The sequence below is a fragment of the Cryptomeria japonica genome, chromosome 9, assembly GCF_030272615.1.
Source record: "Cryptomeria japonica chromosome 9, Sugi_1.0, whole genome shotgun sequence".
In the NCBI taxonomy this organism is placed as follows: domain Eukaryota; kingdom Viridiplantae; phylum Streptophyta; class Pinopsida; order Cupressales; family Cupressaceae; genus Cryptomeria; species Cryptomeria japonica.
This window is the reverse complement of record NC_081413.1, coordinates 544,544,250-544,566,013: the sequence shown is the minus strand read 5'-3', so window position 1 is coordinate 544,566,013 and position 21,764 is coordinate 544,544,250. Positions and strand designations below refer to the sequence as shown.

The 21,764-nt window shown below is 34.5% G+C and overlaps 1 protein-coding gene across 1 annotated transcript in view; it reads right to left on the bottom strand.

Annotated features, from left to right (window-relative positions):
- Window positions 1–20,867: 20,867 nt before the first annotated feature.
- LOC131061011 (thioredoxin-like protein AAED1, chloroplastic) overlaps window positions 20,868–21,764 on the bottom strand; it is a 203,714-nt gene continuing 202,817 nt past the window's right edge. Inside the window, exon 9 of the mRNA XM_057994517.2 lies at window positions 20,868–21,276. Within this exon, the coding sequence (XP_057850500.2) occupies window positions 21,214–21,276 (63 nt within the window). The 3' untranslated portion in view covers window positions 20,868–21,213. The remainder of the gene's footprint in view (window positions 21,277–21,764) is intronic.

Here is a 21,764-nt window from a genome sequence, read left to right as displayed (position 1 = left end):
ATAATGAACCATACAAGTATGTTACAAGGTGAACATCCCCATCTAGACACAAACTTTCCCTACTTGCTATTGAGCAAGATAACCACACCCCCTTTCCCTTTGGAGTGATTTGTGGCATAGTATTCTACATCCTTCCATATACATTTCATATTGATATCAAGATGAAATCCAACTGCTTTAACCTCCCACATGAGTAGGATATCCAGCTCTTTGTGGATTCTCAAAAACCTCTTAACTATGTACTTTTTGTTCGGGGATTCTAGGCCCCTAACAGTCTATGAAGCAAGTTTTAAATCCATAATATATTAGGGGCCAATGTCCATTGGGGCTCTAAAGCTCTTAAAGCAGTTGGGGAGTGATCCCTTGGCGGCTCTCTTAGCCTAATTGAAAGTAAACCCACCACTGGGCCTCCCTCTCTTCCTTTTAAATTCAAAAGTCTGGTCAACTCCTAACTTAGGATTGCTCCGTTTCTTAGTTTTTTTCTTTCCTTTCTTTTTCCTATTAGCATTTCTCTATTCCATCAATTTCATAGCGTCATCCATAATATTATCATCTGCCATAGCCTTATAGGGGACAGTAGCCCACACAATAGCTTTTCCTTCATCAAACATTTTATCCTCCTTAGGGTAGACCTCCATACCCTTTTGTAATTCCCCATCACAAGTTTTCTCAGTACCTCCATCAACGGCTACCATCACTCTACTGAATTTCAGACCAAGAGAGAAGGGTGGGGGTGGGGTGGGGGGGGGGGGGTAGGAGTGGGTATGCTAGGCATCAAGTCTTTAGATCCATGTCCTGGAACATCAATGGCCCTTATAATTTCAAACAAAGCTTCATTTGGGTCAACAAGGCTCGAGGAGGTGTCCTTATTAGAAATAACATTTGATACCCTAGCTACCCTCACCTTCTTCGACTTGCTCAACACCTCAACACTGCCATGAGAGTTGTTATCAGGTGTACTGCTCAAGATTATGTTGGGGGAGTTTGAGAGATTTAGGGTGGGGCTAGGGCCATCGAGATTTCGCTCAGCCTGATCAGCAGAGAGGTTACCCTCTATAACCTTTTGAGCTCTATCTCTGGAATCCACCATGTTTTTTCAAATTTTCTAGTATAATTTGTTGGGTAAGTGCACCAAGATGGTAAACAAGAAAAGTGGCCACATGCCAAAAAAAAAACCAATTTTTCATAACCCATGCGAGTTCTAAAAATTCAAAAACAATTTAAAAAACAAAAAGTTCCTCAAAGTACGGGTTTTGAGGAACGTTTTGTGTTTTAATAAAAAATTAAAAGTACGGGTTTTGAGAAACATTATTTTTTTGTGTATGCCATGGGTTTTGGCCATTTTCAATGCCAAAACCTGTGGAACAACAACAAGAGAAAGCCAAAAATCTACAGAACCCACAGGGGTTTGTAATTATTTTGGATTTTCCCAGCATTGAGAGCAATTTTCAACAATGGCACCCCGTCGAACATGTAAGATTTGATTGGTTTGATTATTTTTATTTGCATTTTAATTGAAATCGGTTTTTTTAATTGATTTAAGTTTTGCTTTTATTAATTTGATGTCAGATCCTTCAAGCAATCTCTAAAAATGAAATAGACAACAAAGACCTCCTCTTGCACAAGCAACACAAGCAAACCCTGTGAACATTGCACATGAGCAACAAGAAAACCCTCAAGATGTTTCTCCACAACCACAAAATCCTCAAAATACTTCTCCTCAACAAAACACAAGAGGATCTCATCAATCGCCTTACACAAAATAGTGTCCAAATTTCTATATTGGTGAATATGTTGAGGTCCTCTAGTCTTGAGGACCACTCAACCCTTGTCAGAACACTAGAAAACAATGACCAATAGTGCAAATAAGGTATATAGGGAGGTTACAAAATGGGGTTCATGGAGGGATAGATGTTGAACATTTTATGCAGATGGGTTGTCATATGATTGAGTGAAAAAAGGGTGTAGTTAAAGCTGACATATGTGCTCTTTTCACTGATCCTATTACTAGTAACAACCTACAACTAAATACGACTCAGTTTCCTATACATTGGTGTGTTCATGCTAGGATGAAAGAAGCTTTTTGGGATAGGTGATATGTGGTATTTGACCAACCACCTTGTAATAATTGGGAGGTGCCTCTATATTTTTTGAGAAAGTTGTATTGTGAGTTTATCCTCGGCGAGAAGCCGAATTACTTTGATATCTGACAATTTCAGGGTAGAGGGAGAGGCTTTGTGTAGGATAGACCTAGGGCCCATAGGGTGGTAGAGCCACAACATAGGAGGTGTATGGATCCTAAACCCATGGTTCATGTCACTGTCCCTATATCCTTGAAGGAGTCTATGGAATTACAGACTCTTTAGGTAGCTACATCATTGATTGATGTCATTGTTCAACATGGCACACAGTTGGTCGGAGAAGAGGATGTACCAGCACCTACGACACCTCCTTCATCGGCAACACCTCCTTCATCAATAACACCTCCTTCATCAGTGACACCTCCTTCATCAGCGTCACCTCATGCATCATTTGGCATGCGCCAACCCATTCAACATATGTGCCCCACTTGCCAAGGTGTATGTTCTGGTGTAGACACTGACGTCGACAAGGATGGTTCAACATCTCATTCATGTACATGTTGCGGGAGTAGATGTCATGCTTCCACTACAGAGAATGCAACCCTCACCGATGAGCCGATCACTATGTTGTACCTTCTCTATCAGACACAGGTGCGTTTAATTCTGTTTATGACATTTTATCACTTAAGTAACTAAATCTTATAAAAAGAAATGAATTTTATTTTTAGAACAATTTAAAGTGACATATAAATAAAATGCATTGCAGGGTGCAGCAGGTGGTGGGAGTACACCACATACTTTTCAGTCAACTCCATGGTCACGAGTAGTTTTGCCACCATGAGGTAAAGATTTGTAAATTTGTTAAAAAAATAATAATACATTGGTTTCAAAATATCTCTTGTTAATTATATGTATCATTACTTAGTGTTTTATAGGGCTTATGAGGGGCTGAGATGTCCCAACTTGATGATATCACACTTTCGGCCATTGACTTTGGCCAAGACAACTATGCGGTACCATTTAGATTTATATATTTTTTACTTAAGTGATATATTAAATACATGCTCTTTTCCCTTATGTTAATTTTTTTATGTTAGTTTACCCCACCTGCCTCAAGGACATCTCGTGTGAGAAAGCCATCCTCTAGCACTCCGAGGCAGAAAAAGATATCCTCTCGAACACCCAAATGACATAAGGTAATTCAGTACAATTTAAATTCATTTGTTGAAATGTATTATGATTAAACATGTATATGTAGATATTGATAAATGCACTTAATTTATTTGTTCTATATATAGAAACATATGGGGTTTACATAATTAATGAATGAAATTGATGTCGATGAGGTTCAACAGAGGGAAGAGGTGATATCTTCATATTCACTTTGGATTGCATTCTTGCTTGTTCAAAATAACTAAATCCTTTTATGTCTATATCATATGTTATCATTTTTCATATAGGAAATGGTAATAGCTACATTAGATTCGACTAGGTCTCCTAAGGTTACAAGAGAACTATACAAGGCTTCAGTGTGCATTTTTTCTACATATGCTAAAAATATTTGTTCTATCTAGTTTGTCAACAACTTTGGGTTATTAACTTGTACAATTGTCTTTAACCTATTACAACCCCTTCTAAACTTCCTACTGATGTTCTACCATTCCATTTCAATAGAAGTCCTACATGTATAATATGGGATCCAACACGACCAAGGGAAAAGGTATGTTTGTCTTAGATCAAGTCTTTTTCACTAAGTGCACAACAGAGTTGAAACCCTCTAGTTAACTCCTTTTGGATCACTTACCATGGATATAGGAAATGACCATAACTGATTCATCTGTGAGTTTGCCTCCTACGACCACAACACATCCATCTGAGGCTCCGGTATGCTTTAGTTTTTTAGTCTATTCATTTTTAGTTATAATGTGTTATTTGACATATATATTATTAACATGTATTAATGTTGTTTTACTAGTTACAATCCCCTTCAGGACATCCCACAGATCCTCAGCCTCACCCAATTGCAGAAGACAGAGATGAGGTAATCAACATTTCAACTTCAAACAATTTAGAGTTCAGTATTTAGTTATTTTGATGTTATATTGCGAAAATATATCTGATTCGATATTTGAATTGTCCTTGTGCAGCCACCTACAAAGCCATGTACTACTTCGAAGAGGCTCAATTTTGATGATCCACCACAGTCATAGATATTGATAAAGACATAGTTATAGTTTTGGTCATTGAAGGACCAATTTTTTATATATTCGACATTTAGATATATATATATCGACTTTGATAGACATGGCACATGCCACATTTTTGTAACTATTATTGATTTGGCATCTATGCCATTTTTTGATATGTACACGATTATTGTTCATTTTGATATATATGAAACTTGATATTTGATCCAATTTGTTCACTGATATATATGAAACTTGATATTCTTGAAACTTAGTTATTTTCTATTGAAATGTGATCAAACTTGTTCATTGTGTATATGTCTTGAAATGTGATCCAATTTGTTCATTTTTTGTAACTCATATGGTGTATACTTTTAAACTATATATTGCTCATATTGTGTATACCCAAGTACCGACACCGGTAATGCTGATATTGTGTATTTTGATTGAGTCCTTCGTGCATGAAGAGATTGGAGTGAAGTTATCATTTCATAAACTCATGCTTATGGAGTGAAGTTCATCATTTCAAGAATCAATTAAGACAAGATTTGAGCGCACAAAGCAGATTTGAAATTTATCTAAGGATGAGTCGGCTTAGGTAAGGTTTTCATTTAAATTTTATTTCATAAAAAGTCAGCCTTAGGGTAAGTGACACACCTATTCATCCAAATTGCCTATAAAAGAAGAGTTGAAACAATCATTTTAACATCAAATGAAACCAATTATCTCTTCTTTCGTAAAAAACTGTAAGTGAGAGGTGGCAAAATAGTGCATTTTTCGTTATGCTCATTGTGGGAATGAATTGTCAGCGTGAGCTCTTCTGGGTGGTCGGGTTTATGCTAGGTGTGCCCTTGTCTCTCTCCCCAAGACGTCTGATCGTTCCGAGCCACCTCGTAGCGACGTTTTCCCTTGAGCACTCAAAGTGGAAAAACCGATCAAACTTTGACGTCGCGTAGCTCAGAGTCCGTGGCACTTATGGATGATCCGTTTGAACCTATGGGGTCGTGTTGTCTCTGCCTAAGAAATCCTCTCTCGGTTTCATACAAATCGATTCCGTTTTCTTGTGGTGAGATTTTTTCTATTGCATCAAAAACCGTCAATGAGAGGTGGCAAAATAGTGCATCTTTCATTCTACTTATCGTGGGAATGAACCGTCAGCATGAGCGCATCTAGGTGGTCACGTTTATGCTAGGTGTGCCCTTGTCTTGCTCCTATAGACGTCTGATCGTTCTGAACCACCTCATAGCGACGATTTCCCTTGAGCGCTCAAAGTGGAAAAAATGGTCAAACTTTGATGTTGCGTAACTTAGAGACCGTGGCACTTATGGATGATCTATTTGAACCTATGGGGTTGTGTTTTCACTTCCTAAAAATGCCTCTCTCAGTTTCAGACAACTCGATTTTGTTTTCTTGTGGTGAGATTTTTTCTGTTGCATCAAAAACTATCAGTGAGAGGTGGCAAAATAGTGCATCTTTCGTTTTGCTCATCGTGGGAACGAATTGTCACGAGCACGTTTGAGTGGTCGGGTTTACACTAGGTGTGCCCTTGTCTTGTTCCCGTAGACGTTCGATCATTCCAAGCCACCTCGTAGCGATGTTTTCCCTTGAGTGCTCAAAGTGGAAAAATGGTCAAACTTTAACGTCACATAACTTGGAGACCATGACACTTATGGATGATATGTTTCAACAATAATTCAAAACTTTTCCGAAACATTTGGAATTTTTTTTGCATATTCAGATACCCATTTGCAAGTTATATAAAATATGTCAGAATCAGACAGAGTTATTTATAATCAAATAGTACAAATTTATAATCAAATGGTACAAGTTTATTACAAATGTATTTATAATCAAATGGTACAAATTTGGGCTCTCAAAATTTGCAAATCAGCTCCATGGGCACTTTTATATATAAAATTTGGCATCTAATATAAATGATCAAGTTCATTACTATTTATATTTATAAAATTTTGCATCTAAATATGCAAATTACAACGTGTTGTTTTTTTATACAAAAATTAGCATCTAGATATGCACATTACAACTCATTGTTATTTTTTTATACAAAATTTAGCATCTCGATATGCACATCACAACTCATTGATGTTTTTATATACAAAATTTGGCATCTACATATGCACATTACAGCTCATATGCATATTACAAATCATATGCATGTAGATCACATCCAAAAAAGCAAAGTTACAACGTTTCGCAAAAGATATATACAAATTTGTCAAAATTATTCTACTATATTGTAGAATTATTCTTCTAGATGGCCCAAAATCAATCAAGTGAACCTTCTGGATCAGCTCTAACCCTTAGTGTCTCAAGTATTGCCTCGTGGTCAGATTCACGAACTTTCCACAAATCCTTGTTAAGAGGTCTACCATGATATTTAATCAAATGAATATTTGTTGCAACAAGAAGGTTTGAGTAATGAAGAATATGTCTACGTGTCTCAAAGTTCTCAAACAACCAGGCATTATAATTTTTGATAGGGTACCTGCATTTTATAGAAGGATAAGTTAATGCCAAATCAATATAACAACTGGTAAATAAATGAGTTTAAGAGGTCTCAATACAAATTGACACAACAATGGTACCTTCTAAGCCATGTCCCTGTCACAACAACGGATCCTATTGAGTACTCAATACTCTCTCCATCAACCACTGTAGAAGTCAATTTCTTTTTGGCCTCAATACAACGACACAAAAAGTAACTTGTTCCTTCTTTGTTGTTCTCATCCACAATAACTACATATACATGACCTGCATTTAATAGAAGGATATAAGTTAATACCAAAATCAACATAGGTTAATACTAATAAACCGAGCTTAAAATTAAAGCAAATTGCAACCCTTTACCTGGTTCAACTATGTTTGATACATGGTCAAAATCCACTGATGCTTCAATCTGGTTCATTTGTAGTGCTCTAGGAAGTTGATATATATCTAGGGTTTGCAAAGGTCTACAAGACCATTGGTCAACCCACTCTTTTGATTCACATTCATCCCACACAAAATGCATACATGAAGAGCAAAATCATGCAATCTGTCTAGTATAAATAACTAGTGATGTTGCATTTTAACTTCTAAATGAATGCATGTCACTTGATTCGGTAAGTGGACAACAATCTAGATAGTTTTCAATGTTAGATTCACGTATTAAACAAAAATATCTAGAAACCATAGACTTACCTGCATTACCTGGTCCCATCGTAGAGTTACACCATTGCACAATTGTTTATGCATCTATTAACATTGCACCACCTTCATACTTCAATTCCTCTCGAGTAAGAGCTCTTTTCACACATGCTCCCACACCATCATGCTCTCCCTTTCCATGCCCTGCCTCAATGAAATTCCAAAAATGTTTCACACCACTTGTCACATGCATCCTAGTCAACCAGTAGAACATCCTTGCATTCTTGAATTGTGCGGTGCAATTGTCCGACCATATTAAGTGTTGGTTGTATATTATATCTCTTTCCCTTAAACTATCATAGAAGACTGTAAAGCATCCTTGCACAAACTCTGAGGAATGAGCATGATCATCGTTGATATAGAAGTGATATTCTCTTATAACCTTTCTATCCTCCTCGGTGCTATCATGTGCATGCATGAATTCTATGAGTACAAAAATTGTAACTTGCGTAGAGTGGTAATACATAGATTGTACTTCATTTTACGGCTTTAGTGTATAATTCTTAGAAAAATCAACAATAAAGACAATAGTGTCGAGGGGGAAAGTGTCCTTACACAACTTGAATTTCTCATCTAACCACCTAGCTCTATGTGTGTGACCTATGTACTCATACACTAGTTTCTCTTGAAACATCTTCATAAAATCAGCTACACATATATCCCTTTTCACTAACTCACACCTCTTTAATTCTTTTCCATCTTTAACACCATATGTGACTGACTTGTATTTTCCAATAGAAACTAGTTCCTTACCAATTTCATGTGTGCTATCTAGATGTAGCCATCTTTGCAACTGTTGCAAACTGCCACATGTAGGACAAAAACCTCTCAAACACATCATCTTATAGTAAATGCACTTGTCATCTCGTCTACATAGTACACTTGAAATAAATTCTCTTGGTGACTTAAGAGGTGCTTGTAGACCACATTCCTGCAAAACATCATTACTATGCAAAGTACAACATATATAGCGATAAATATCATAATGCATGGAAAATTCAACATGGACCCTACAACAACATATAGTATGTGCATGATTAATCGTAACATAAAATGGTTTTGTCATCTAAAAAAGATGACTAATTTTAATGTGAGGAAAGCTTTGAAGAAACCTTTCATAAAATTGTGTTTGAGTTATATCTAGACAATGTTTTGGATGTGGCTCATGATTAATAATTCCAATTCGCCTTCTAACAACATCTCTTTGGTTGGGTGAAACCCTTGTGTTGTCATGCCAATATTTCTCAATTAACGTTCTTAGTGCATCAACAACAACCTTGTCCTTGTGTGGGAGTCTACCCTAGAATTCCCAAAGAGAATTATTGTTAGGGTCCTCGATTTTCTCTCGCCTCTCTAAGGCATAGTGTAATGTGGTTCTACTTATCCTTAATGACTTGCTTGTTTTGCTTATTAAATGAGATTTTTTCATGTCCTTTCCCATTATGGTTGATGTGAGGACACGATGAGTAACATTAGCATCTTTAGTGAGTAATTTCAAACCAATGGCTTGTTATGCATCAAAAATATTTCTCACAATGGTTCTTTCACTATTATTTTTTGGGTGTTCTTAACCCCAAAATTTTCATTGTCTCTCTGAATTTCAGATTTTTAATCATTTCAACAACTAATTGACATCTTCCACTTTGATTTAAGTTTTCAAAATAGTTATTCCAAATTCTTCTAACTGTTCTTCTACAAGTTCTTTTGAAAATTTTATCATGCATTGGCTTCACAATATTTTTCTCAATATCTATTAGGAACTTTGGTTTTCTACGAATTATTCTAAGAGGTGTTAAGATTGGTGCACGCTCTTCATTTTCATTAGGTGCATTATGTGCATTGATCACATCAAATTCAAATGGTATATCTTCTTCAATTTCATTAACATGTGCATTCACCAAATTATTTTAAAATGGTGTATGTTCATTGCATTCACTAGGTGCATTCATCATATGCATTTGAATTGGTGCATGTTGAACATTTTGATTGGGCGTATTCATCATATCAATTTCAATTGTTGAATGTTCATCACTTTCATTAGGTGCATTAGATGACGTACCTTCACGTAATCTTCTCATACACTCCCTTTGTCTTTCCTTTGCTGCCTCTCTTTGTTCATTTGTTCATCTCTTGTTCTTTCCCATTGTCCTACATATAACATCGTGATGACAATCCACAATCAAATAGAAAAAAATAACAAATGATCATCATTTTGTTATAATCTAAAGTAACAATAATAAAATAACTTTAAAGAAAACCAAAATACAAGATAAATCAATCATGATCAAAGCAAAAAACACAAATGATCATCATTTTGTTATAATCTAAAGTAACAATGATAAAATAACTTCAAAAACAATCTAATATACAAGACAAATCAATCATTTCAAAGAAAAAGTGACAAAAAAATATGAAAACCTGATTGTTACTATCCCAGAAAATCATGTGGAAAAGCAGTGGGGCCTTCAAATAACTTGCAATGCTGGTTTTTAGGCTGTTGGGACTAAAATATATTAAGATTTTCCCATAACCCGTACGGGTTATGGAAGCCTTTAATGTGAATGTTCACAATTTCTCATAACCCGTACGGATTATGTAGAACTACATGTTTTTAGGAACCAAATAGGAAGTGGGGAGAGATATAGGGAAAGAAAGAGAAGAGAGAGAGGATGAGAATAGGATTAAGAGAAGGGAGGAGAGAGAGAGAGAGAGAGAGAGAGAGAGAGAGAGAGAGAGAGAGAGAGAGAGAGAGAGAGAAGGATAAGGAGAGGGGGAGGGAGAGAGAGGGGGAGAGATAGAGGAGAAATTGGGAGAGAGGGAGAGGGAGAGGGAGAGGGGGAGAGAAGATGGGGAGAATAGGAGAGAGAGAGAGAGAGAGAGAGAGAGAGAGAGAGTAGGAGGAGAGGGTGATAGACACGAGGTAGAGAGAACGAGAAGGAGAAAATGGTGAGAGAATCGAGAGAGAGAAGTGTGAGGGGGAGAGAGATGAGATAGAACTCGAGGATAATTAGGGCTCAGAATAGATAGAGATAGTGATGGGGGAAGGAAGATGAGAGAGAGAGGAAAAGAAGAGATACATGCATGTATACAAACATATATACATATATGTATATATAATTATAGATATGCATATATACATACATAAACACATATTATATATGTATGTCTATACATATGTGTAGTAAATGCTAGGTTTACAAACATACATTATTATGTCTTCATAACTCGTACGGGTTTTGTGAAACACAAAATAATGGTTTTTTTTCTACATAACCCGTATGAGTTTTGAGAAACACAAAATAATGGTTTTAGTTCTACATAACCCGTACGGGTTATTTAGAACTGCGAATAGTACTTTTTGTTTTTCAAAACCCATGCGGATTTTGGCTTGGTAAGAGGGTTGGAAAATGACCCTAAGGCTTGCAAGCCCATTTTCCCCCCATTTTTGTCCCTTTACACGTTTTTCATCGTGCAACATGATTTCTTGACTTCGTCGTCATCAGGTTTACAAATGATCAAGTGGGTATCTCTAAAACTACCACCATAATCTCACACATCTTCTTAGTTTTCTGACCATATAAATTTTTCTATTTTTGGACAACATTAGCATAGTAAACTTTAATTTTCTTTATCAATTCCTTGACAATCCTCGCAGACATATGTCTACCATTTTTTTTAATAACTTTTGATATACTTGACCAAATTCAAAATAATTACATATTATTGTTCTACACTAGATTATATACACTTATAAAAAAAAGTTTGGATTTTTTATTATTTTGATGCAAGTTATGCCCAGCGCAAGAACATGTACCAAATTTTTAGGATGCAGTCACTTCAAAAAATCATAAAAAAAAATACTCAACGGAAAATTACAAAACAATATACAACTTCTAGATCTCACTCTTACCTATCATCCTACCAAAGGGTTTTGCAAAATACTAAATCTAACTATATATTTTGTGTAGCGCACGAAAACAGCTATGTTATGTTTTTTTTGAAAAAATCAGGAACAATTTTTTGTGCGTGAAAGGTTTGATCGTCTTAATCTTATCCAATTTTAAAAAAAATTAGTAGTTTAGAAACTATATTCAGAGTACTAAAATTCTTATTCTTTTCTCAACTCTTAGTTTTGAGTGCATGGCCTTCAAATATCTCTTTGAAGTCCAGGTTTACCCGTTTTCAGAAAAAAAAAATGGCCACTTATACCCTCCTTTTTGTTCACCATCTTGGTGCACTTACCACATTGTGCATTAAGAGTCCTATGGGGAGGGGGACTCACCTTGTCTCTAGTGATAGAGGGAGCCTTGTCCATAGGAGAACCCCCAGTTTGGCAATTATCAAACCCCTTAGAGAGCCTCCTTATAGCCTCACTACAATCATTTAATTTATCAATCAAGGATTTGTCATTCCCAAGATCCAAAGCTCCTGAGGAATTATTGGGCTTCAGGATCATTATTTAGACAATTATTTTCCCTCGAATATTTATTAGTGTTAATAGAATTATCAACCTCCTTATTCGAGGCTCTGACCTCATTGGGGGTATTATCTTCAATACTATTCACTTTATGATGGTCGTCTTTAAGGTTTGAGGGATTAGAGCTCGTCGAGGAATCAACTATCTTCTTTTTATTCTTAATCAAGGGGCAATTTTTCCTATTATGTCCCTCTCTTTTATAGACAAAGCAAGCATTAATTCCTCCAAGGAATTCCATGGGGAAGTGTATAATTCATCCTTGAATTCAATTTTAATATCCTTCAGAAGATCCTTTCTCGGACAAAAGACAATGAGTAATCTAACATTCATGTGCAGGAGCAGGGTGGAGGTTTCATCCATTTTAATAACCCTACCAATAGGGTCAAGGGCATTGGGAGTGGCAAACCACAAGAAGGGAGAAACATATTGAACAGTGACCCATCTAGGGCTTGATAGGGCCAAAATTTCTTCTGCATTTACATTAGGGTCCCAAGAGATGACTCTAAAACACCCCAGCCCTATATTCCAATATTGCTTTTCAACAACTTTCATTTGACTGGAGTGATCTTTAAAGAAAATAAGGAAAAGCCCTCTTTGCATCATATGACAGAAAGTAAAAGTAAGCACTAATTTTTTAGCCCAAACATTATGAAGCCATGAATTTAGATAGTTTCTATAGGGCATTTTATTCACATCAGTGATAGCTATAAAATGGCAACATGTTTTAATCTAGATATTTCCCTATCAATAACCGTGACCATCTTCTCATTAGGAAAAACAACAAAATTAGAGGCAGAACCAAGCTTACCTCATCCTCCATTGGTTTCGACCCCCTCTTCCTCTAGCAGAGATTTCAGAGAGAATCTGGCACCGACCGATAGGTTAATAGCCTCTTCGAGCACTTGCTTAAATGACTTGTCTCCTCCGGAACTCTTGCTTGTAGATCCTCCCTTGTTGGAGTCATTTGGTGGTCCACTTCCCATACAAAAACCGATAGCGAGAATATCATTAAATGCGCTAGAATGTAATTAACAGGGAGGGTTGTCCACAACAATGTCTATCCAGCCCCTATGATGCACCAACATCTTATGCATATAATACATTTTATACATATATTACATGTTACACATACATATAACTGCATGGAAACGTCTACCACATCTTATGCATACATTACATGTTACCCATACATTACATGTACACACACACACACACACACACAACTTCATATTGCCTGCCGGTGCATCGTAGGGGCTGGGTAGACATTGTCGATCGTCCACACCCACATGACATGAGGGATCGCACGAGCGGACAACCCTACTTAGTTATCGTGACTCCCACTTGCAAAGCGCCCTCTCCCTCGTTAATATTTTAAAAAACATGTCTTAGTTATATTTAATTTTTTTTTAAAATTGTGCTTTGAAATTTAATTAGATGTGCAATGACTATTATTCTTTATGTTTAATTGAATTTTTTTAATTTTGATTAGTGTCTATTTGTAATCTGTGATTTTTATTAATATAGATTAAAATTATAAGAAATATAATAAATCATAAACAATATTTAATATATTACAAATTTTATTAATACATTTTTGATATTTAATAGATAAATCTTTTAGTTTTATTATTTTTGCAACTATCTAAGAATGCTAATTACATTGTCATTCACTTACACTAATTTTTTAAATTAATATCTATTTAAAATATAAAATTTTCACTAAAATGGATTTGATATTTTTTTAAACATAAAAATTACAAGCAACATTCAGAATATTACAACTTTTATTATTAATTTTCTCATATTTTATACACAAATCCTTCAATTTACTACACAAATTCACTACAATAAGATTTTTAGTGTTTTCACAAATATTTAATTAATTTGGATCAACCATCATGATGGCCACATTCTCATTACTTTATTTTTAATTAATGTCACGATCATGATCATCAAAGAGAATTTCTTTCTCTCATTTGATAGATGAAAGATAATTTAATCATTCCTATAAATTAATGATAACAAGGATAATTTAATTATCCCATATAAAATGAATGATATCCATCTTAGGAGTCAAAATTTCTTAGAATATAGCTAGATTTTTCATCTCCTGGAATTTTTTTTAACTATTTGATCTTCTAGAGTGCAACCCATCTCAATTCATGATCCAACTTCAGCCTTTCCAACGACTAAATTACATGTTGTGCATACCACCATCTACAAGTCTTTGATAGGTAGTTTAATCTATCCCAACTAACTTGGCCTAACATTGTTTTTAATATCCATGTTTCAAGGTTAATGACACATCCTATACTTGTCATCTTTAAAAAGCTAACGAATCTATAGATAAAACATGTTATTTAGATATTGTAGTTTTTTTTAATGAATAGTGTATGTATTACTAAATAAGAGATAGTGTTATTTATATTTATATTTAAATAAGAGTGTTATTTTTATTTGAAGTTCAAACGGGAATATAGTCTAAACAAAAAATAACAGGTTGTTAAGTGACAAAGCAAGAACTCCTCAAAAGAGGTGGTGAATCTCGATCAAGTTTCTTCCATACATCAAAAAAGACTAAATTTTTCATGAGAATATTCCAACCATCATTATCATCTTGAATATCTTTATAATAACTCGAAAGAATAATAACAAGAACCACCAAATCAAATCTAATCTTTATTATTAGAATACAATTTCTGAAAGAAATATCTTTAAAAGTTTTCACATTATTCTATACATTCATACAATAACTAACAATAAAATACATTGTCGATTTAGATGTTCCATATAAAGGAGTCTTTCAATAAGTCGAAAGATGGCAATATCAGACTGCTTACGTGGCTAATAATTGAAAATCTGTAACATTAGAATGTACTACAGCCAAAAATTATTTATGTTTGACACAAATCACCTTCATGATATTCAAGACATAATTTTAAACCGTTTGCAAGTTGACTTAATATGCTTATGACGTGGGGAGAGATTGATCTTTTTGAATTTTCATGGTATGATATTATTCTTTGGTTGAAAAATACTGTGACATATTGAGAGAAAATTATTCTGTACATGCATCATATGTATTTATTTTATTTTGTCATCTTTCCAAGTTAATCAAGGCTACCTACTTTATAAGATAATTCTTTAAAGTTCTATTTTTTGTTTTGTTCAAAAATTTCAGGGGACATAAAAGACAAGCGAAAGAAAATAAATTAGATGTAGAGAAAAAATTAATAAGATCCAACATTAGATGTTAATATTAATTGAGAAAATTTCTTTCTATTTTTTTTTAAAGGTAATTCGTATTAGATTCAATTAAGACATCAATAATTTGTTGGTAATTATTCAATTCAAAAAGACGAATCCCAAATTAAGGGTTGCAACGAAGATTACTAAAAACGACAAGAAATTGCAAGAAAAATTTCAAGGGGAAGCTCAAGAAAAGAGGAAGACAATCTCACCAAAGAAAGATTCATGTAGTGTAACAAAGGAGGTTGGAATGACATTACCAATGCAAGATCTAGAAAATGAGACCAACGAAGTTAAGAAGAAATACTTGGAAGACGAAGATTTGATTGTGACCCCAACCCAATCTCAAGATAAATAAGCAAATTCCACTTTGCAAGGGAGACTCCATTTGCTGCATGGACAAATCCAAAGGACTTATGGTACTAAAATGCTAACCTTTCATAATCTTATTGTTTCCAAATTTGATTCTCCATTTAAGGCAAAATTGTAATGGTATGCCCTTAGAGATATCTATTTCAACTCAAATGTGACGAAAGGTTGGACAAGACAAAGCATTAAATTCTAGAGGCATGACTAGATAATAATTGAGAGTATTTCTTGATTGATTCTAAACAAGGATCAACCAATATTATTATAAAAATAAGGTAATCTTACCCCCTAGGAAGCACAAAAATATTTTATGAAAGGGGATCAAAATTCAAGTACCATGTCTTTACCAATAAGAGTACCCTCTATCAAAACCATTGGCCCTAAGCTAATGTTTTATCCTATTAAAGAATGGATTTATACAAAATGACAAAGAACCCCTAGGCATAGGAGCAAATATTAATTATTTTCAAAAGAGGTAACTAGTTTTGAGATTCCTAAGAATGACTCTAGAAAAAAAATCTTGTGATTGTGAAACATGCATATCAAGGCATCCTAAGAAAAGTTATGTTCTTTATCCAAAACATTAGGTCCCAATACCATCATTTGAGTCATGTTGGAGTTACAGATTACACCAATGTGCATAGGGAAAGCAATTTTCTTTTCAACATATTCATCTAACACCTTCATCTTACCAAGCATTTGGCCAAACAATCTTTCTAATGTTAATACTTAAATTTTTTATTCTAAGAACATGCCAATCGTTTAGCATGAGCAAGTGCCTTGTGATACAATTTACCTCCTAAATAAATTCCTCGATAAACTAATCATCATAAGAAAATGAGATAATTTGGGTCCAATCTTTCCCTCCCAAATGTGGTTGAGGTGGGAAAACAACCATGAATATGATGAGTTCAAGTTCCATAGTATATTCAACTTGTGAAAGTTTGAGGAAAAATGAGAGAGAAATTTGTAAGAAGCACTTATCGATAATTCTTGAATAGCTATTCAAAATCTAATATTAATCCTCGACCAAAAAAGAGTCCATTAAAATCCAAGCTTACTAAGTATGACATTTGGTCTAAACTTCATATTTTTAACAATGGAAGGAAAAATAGAGGAAATGAGTTTTAATTTCCTCTATAAGTGTTGTTATAGAATCTAGTCTTGAATAAGAGATTAAGTGTTAAAAATTCTTCATCCTCAAGATCTCTACAAGAAGAAGGATCCATATTCCCAATAATAGGGGAGCACCAAAGGATACATTGAAATCAACACCCGACTACTTGAAGATAAATCAACACATCTTATATTGCTAGCTATTACAACAAATCATATTGTAGGCAATATATCATTAGCAATTATAGTAATGCATAATAATAGCGTTAAGCTAAAGAATAAATTTAGAATTGATAAAGAAACCCACCTTTTTAATATTTTAAGCAAATGTGTGAGGAAAATATTGATTTCATCGATTTTCTTCATGCATTCACACAATGTAACATTATCTTTCAGAATTAATATGATGCTTACATTTTTTCATTCAATTGACATAAATAATTATTAAATATGAAGCACTAATTATATTTTCTCAAAATATGTCAACAACTAAATTTTTAACATATATAAATCTTCATCCAAATTTCCTAGTCTTAATTGTGAAAAAACAAAAAGCTTCCAAAGTAACACTTTCTAAACATTTTCTTAAGTAAAGAAATTCAAATGACTATAGTTGACATCTTTTTATAAATATTTATACAAATTTAATCCAAGGAGAAAACACACGATAATATTTAAAAGACACGGTAATGAATTATTATCACTCCAAATGTCAAATGAAGCATATCCTACTAAATACTATAAAATTATTTTTACTATATAAAAATACAATATTGGATTCTAATTACATTTTGCTATATAACAATACAAAATGGCTCCAAATTGAGAGTCCCTGGATCAAAAAATCTTCAAAGTTGATATCAGAGAAAATTATGCCTATGTTTATTGGAGAATCACTTTGAAAGGCACAAACAAAAGCACTTGTAGTAAGTGTAAGACAAAACAATAAAAAACCAATGATGCCAACCCTAAAACTCTACTTGCTTTTAGATAATAAATAAGAAAGCATCACCACTGACTATAGCCAATTTTTCCAAACAATCCATTTTATGAATGAGTCCTACTGATTGGTATCATAGTGTTGAGATTTGGTCTAACAAAAACGTAGCAGACAAAAACATAGTGTTGAGATCTATGTGTGTGAACTTTGTATTTTTGTTTTTTTTTCTAATTTTGTTTTTGGGAAACTTCGTAAGTCTATGAATTCTCTCAAATCTTAGCAAAGAGCTTGGTATTCAAGCATGGAAGACAACCCAGAATTAAAAATACAAAGAATTTTCATCAAATAATGAAGGCCTAAGGTGATCATATGTAAGAAATCAACGTTGATATGCATGTTGAATAAACTACATAAAATTCAACCAAATTTTCAATAAGACTGGAAATCATCACATATGATGAGTCTCCCAAATGAAGAAGAGATGTTATGCTCTTCATGTGACCCGATATTAAAAAAGGTAGGCATATGCATTTCAAACTCCTCCCAAAAAATCAGGATAGTTGATGTCAATAAATATATTAAATTAAATGATAATAGACATAAAAGGCCACCTTAGACTGTTGGGATTGTAAGGTTTAACCACCATGAATGCCTTTTTAAGTGCAAATTAGCCAAGAGACATGCAATCAGAATGAAGGGGAATGTTAAGCCACTCTTGTGAGGAGAATGTGAAGTCACGTTCAATGTATTAGTTGAAGCTTCTTGGTTTGAACTAGGGGAAGAAATACAACATTAAGAACAAAATTTAATGTAGATTTTATTTACTATTTATTTCTATTTTCCCTTACGATTAGGACAGCTTGTCACTATTGATATCGTACATCAAGGTATTCCCTAGCATAAGTATTTGCATTAATAAATCTAAGGTACACTACTCCAAGATTATGAGAAAGCACCCTGCTCGGTTTCTAATAATGCCCTCTCTTTTAACTTTTGGGTGAAGAGAGCACAGTGCTAATGGGCTAGCTTGGATGTAGTTAGTAAATGGACTTGCTTCAAAATCAATGCTAGCATAACTACAACTGAGTTTTTTTCATTTTGAGCTTTCCATATATTGTGTTAAGTCAAATCTAGATCTGATGCAGCAACACCTAGGTGTTTATATGCTCCTATTTGCCCATCATGAGTTATTTCAAATTTTCAATGTCATGTCAAGATGTAATAAGGTCCTTGAAGACCAATTTGTAATGTCTAAGTTCAATATGTGGTCCTACTTGTCTCATATTGTCAAAATTGTCTTTATAGGGCTGAAGTGTGTCCAAGGCATCAAATGAGGTATTTTATCATGTATGAAGGCTATTTGGGCCTAACTGGATGTATTCATGATGATTTTAAGTCATATAGGTCTCATTTTGGGTTTATAGTCAAGTTGCACAAAATTTGTCAAAATTGACAATGTTGTCAATGCAAAATTTGTTGTAAAAAAAAAGTGCATTAGGAAGTGGTTTGTTGGTAGTTGGTGTTCAAAAGGTGGTTATGAACGTTGGGGGGCTGTAAAAGCCTTTAAATATCTTCATTTCCACGGCCAAGTGCTGGTTGGATCATGTATTGAGGCATAAGCAATAAAATTTCAAAAGTTTACCTTGCATTTTTCTTGTTTTCTGGGCATAGCAGTCTGATACCAAGCATTTTTCACTGTGAAATCCTTATCGTGGACAACTGAAACGTCTTGGACTTGAAAGAGAAATGAGTCTCTGAATTTTTGGCTTTGGTTTTATTCATTTTCACTTTGTTTTGAGCAAAATATCATAAATTTTGTAAAATCAGTCACAAACCTTTGCTAGGGTAACCGGTGACATTAAAATATGTAGTTTTTGGTCATCCCATCATCAAATACTCATGCAAATGGATGGGATGACCCTTGTAAATGTCTATTTTCAGTTTGTCTTACTTGCAGTGTGCCACATATAAGCTTGCACGTGCCAAAGGGTGACACATATCTGAATTTTGTGTCTCAGTCTGATTTTTTCAGTGGAATTGATGTGTTAAGAGTGGTGAATGTGCAAAAGATGAATCTCCAAGGTTTGGTGAGTGTTTGGGAGTATGTGTGGGGTTATTTCAGACCAAAGAGAAATCATTGTGGCCCTTGGATGGCCAAGAAACTCATCATTCTATGACTGTCCTAAAGTGGGGATGTGACTGACCGAGAGAGTTGTTTGACTGAGATTTTGTGAGTATGATGCATTGAATGGGTTTGATGATTGGTTTATGATTGGAAAAGGTGTGTGGATGTTTTGAGAAGCCTTTGAAGGTGTTTAGAGATCTTAGAATGAGGAAATGGCTCAGTTCCTTATGACTGTCCTAAATGTGTATGACTGTTATAGAAAGGCAAAATTGCAGCAGTAGGTCTTCTTGAGATTTTTGGGTGGAAGGGAGGGAAAATAATGGTGTTTTTTCAATGAGGAGGAGTCTCCTTGATGTTGTTATGAAGCCATTGGGGTTGGTGTACACCTATTTAGCATTGTGAGTTGAGTTTATGGACAAGTTGGAGTCCTAAGTGAAGACAGGCTTGTATGAGTGGGCTATAAGGATTTGGTGTGATCTAAATGTTAGAATATTTCAAGTTGACCTTGAACGTATGTAATGGGCCTAATTTGACATGTTTCAATGGTTGGACAAGGTGGGAAGACATGGATTCCCTTTTGGAGTTGTTGAGACCTATTATGTATCTAGTAGCCTTGTGAGTGCCCTGGAAGGCTTGTGAAGAACAATCACCTATTTGAGTAGGTGAGTTGGGAGAAAGATCTCCCTAGGTTGTGTTGTGTTGTTGGATACTCTGCATCAAGATCTGTCTTTGGTATCACATGATCCATAATATTTAGGCAGAGTGGATTTTGCAAAGTTAGTTGGAGTTTTAGTTTAATGTCTTGAAAGAAAGTGCAATGTTGAACATCATATAGAATCTATCAAGGATTGCCGCAAAATTTATTGATAGCTGAGATCCAAACCTCACCCATGTATTCATATTTTCAATTAGAATGCTTCTTTATTTTTTCCTTTCTATATTGTTGTGTAGGTGCAGTGCATGGTGCACAAAATTTCTTCTTCAATTAAATTTGATAATAAACATGGAGGCATAATCTGGTTCATAAAACCCAGTTACAAGTTACATTTTGGAAATGCTTGGAAATAAAAGTGTAGTGTACATCAAGTTCCGCAAATACTTGGGAATAGCTTAGACATAAAAACAAAGAATTGCAGTTGCATTCTTCAAGCCTAAGGCATGTGATAATCATTTTTACAGTTGACAGCTGCAAGTATTATGTGTTTCCAGGTAATAAAAATTTAACTTTATAAAATAAAATTGTTCGATCAAAATTTATTCAATTTCTGCAAGTCACCTTGTAATTTGCATCATCATGTCAACAGATGGTTTATTCAATGGCTATTATGTGTGTGCACATGGTGGCAGGAGGAAAGGCTGTGTGAGTGTGTGTGTGTGTGTGTGTGAGAGAGAGAGAGAGAGAGAGAGAGAGAGAGAGAGAGAGAGAGAGAGATCCCTTATCATGCCAACAAAAGGGAAACCCGTCAAGAAGTGCAACATGCCTTCAGAACATCTTTAACGTCTGGATCATCTCCTGCTTCTCTATCCTGTATAAGAAATCATCATATCAGTTAATCTAAAGATAAAAGTAAATTTTATGAAATGCTACTGTACACGAAAAAGCTAGATTAAGTGTGCTTTGCTCAGTTTATTGATTTGTAGTTCAACACAATATGTTAAAGATAAATGTATTCCCAACAAGGGAGAAAAGAAAATACAAAAAATGTTTAGAACCATGATTAAACATTCATTGGCAAAATAGGCCTTGCCAATATAAATAATAGAAACAATATTCTCCAATTAATGTTCTATATTAAGCGTTTGATTCCAAATAGAAGTAGCATTATGGAAGTTCCTGAACTGGGTATCAATCATTCTGTTGAATCATGGCAGTAATTTTCAGGAACTACAATATAAATTCCTTTCAGCACATGTTACCTTGCTAATAGAGTAGTTAACTTTAAGCAATGGCAGTGGTAATCCTTTTCACTACCATCTATTTTTTCATGATGTAGCATATGTTAAATGAATAAGG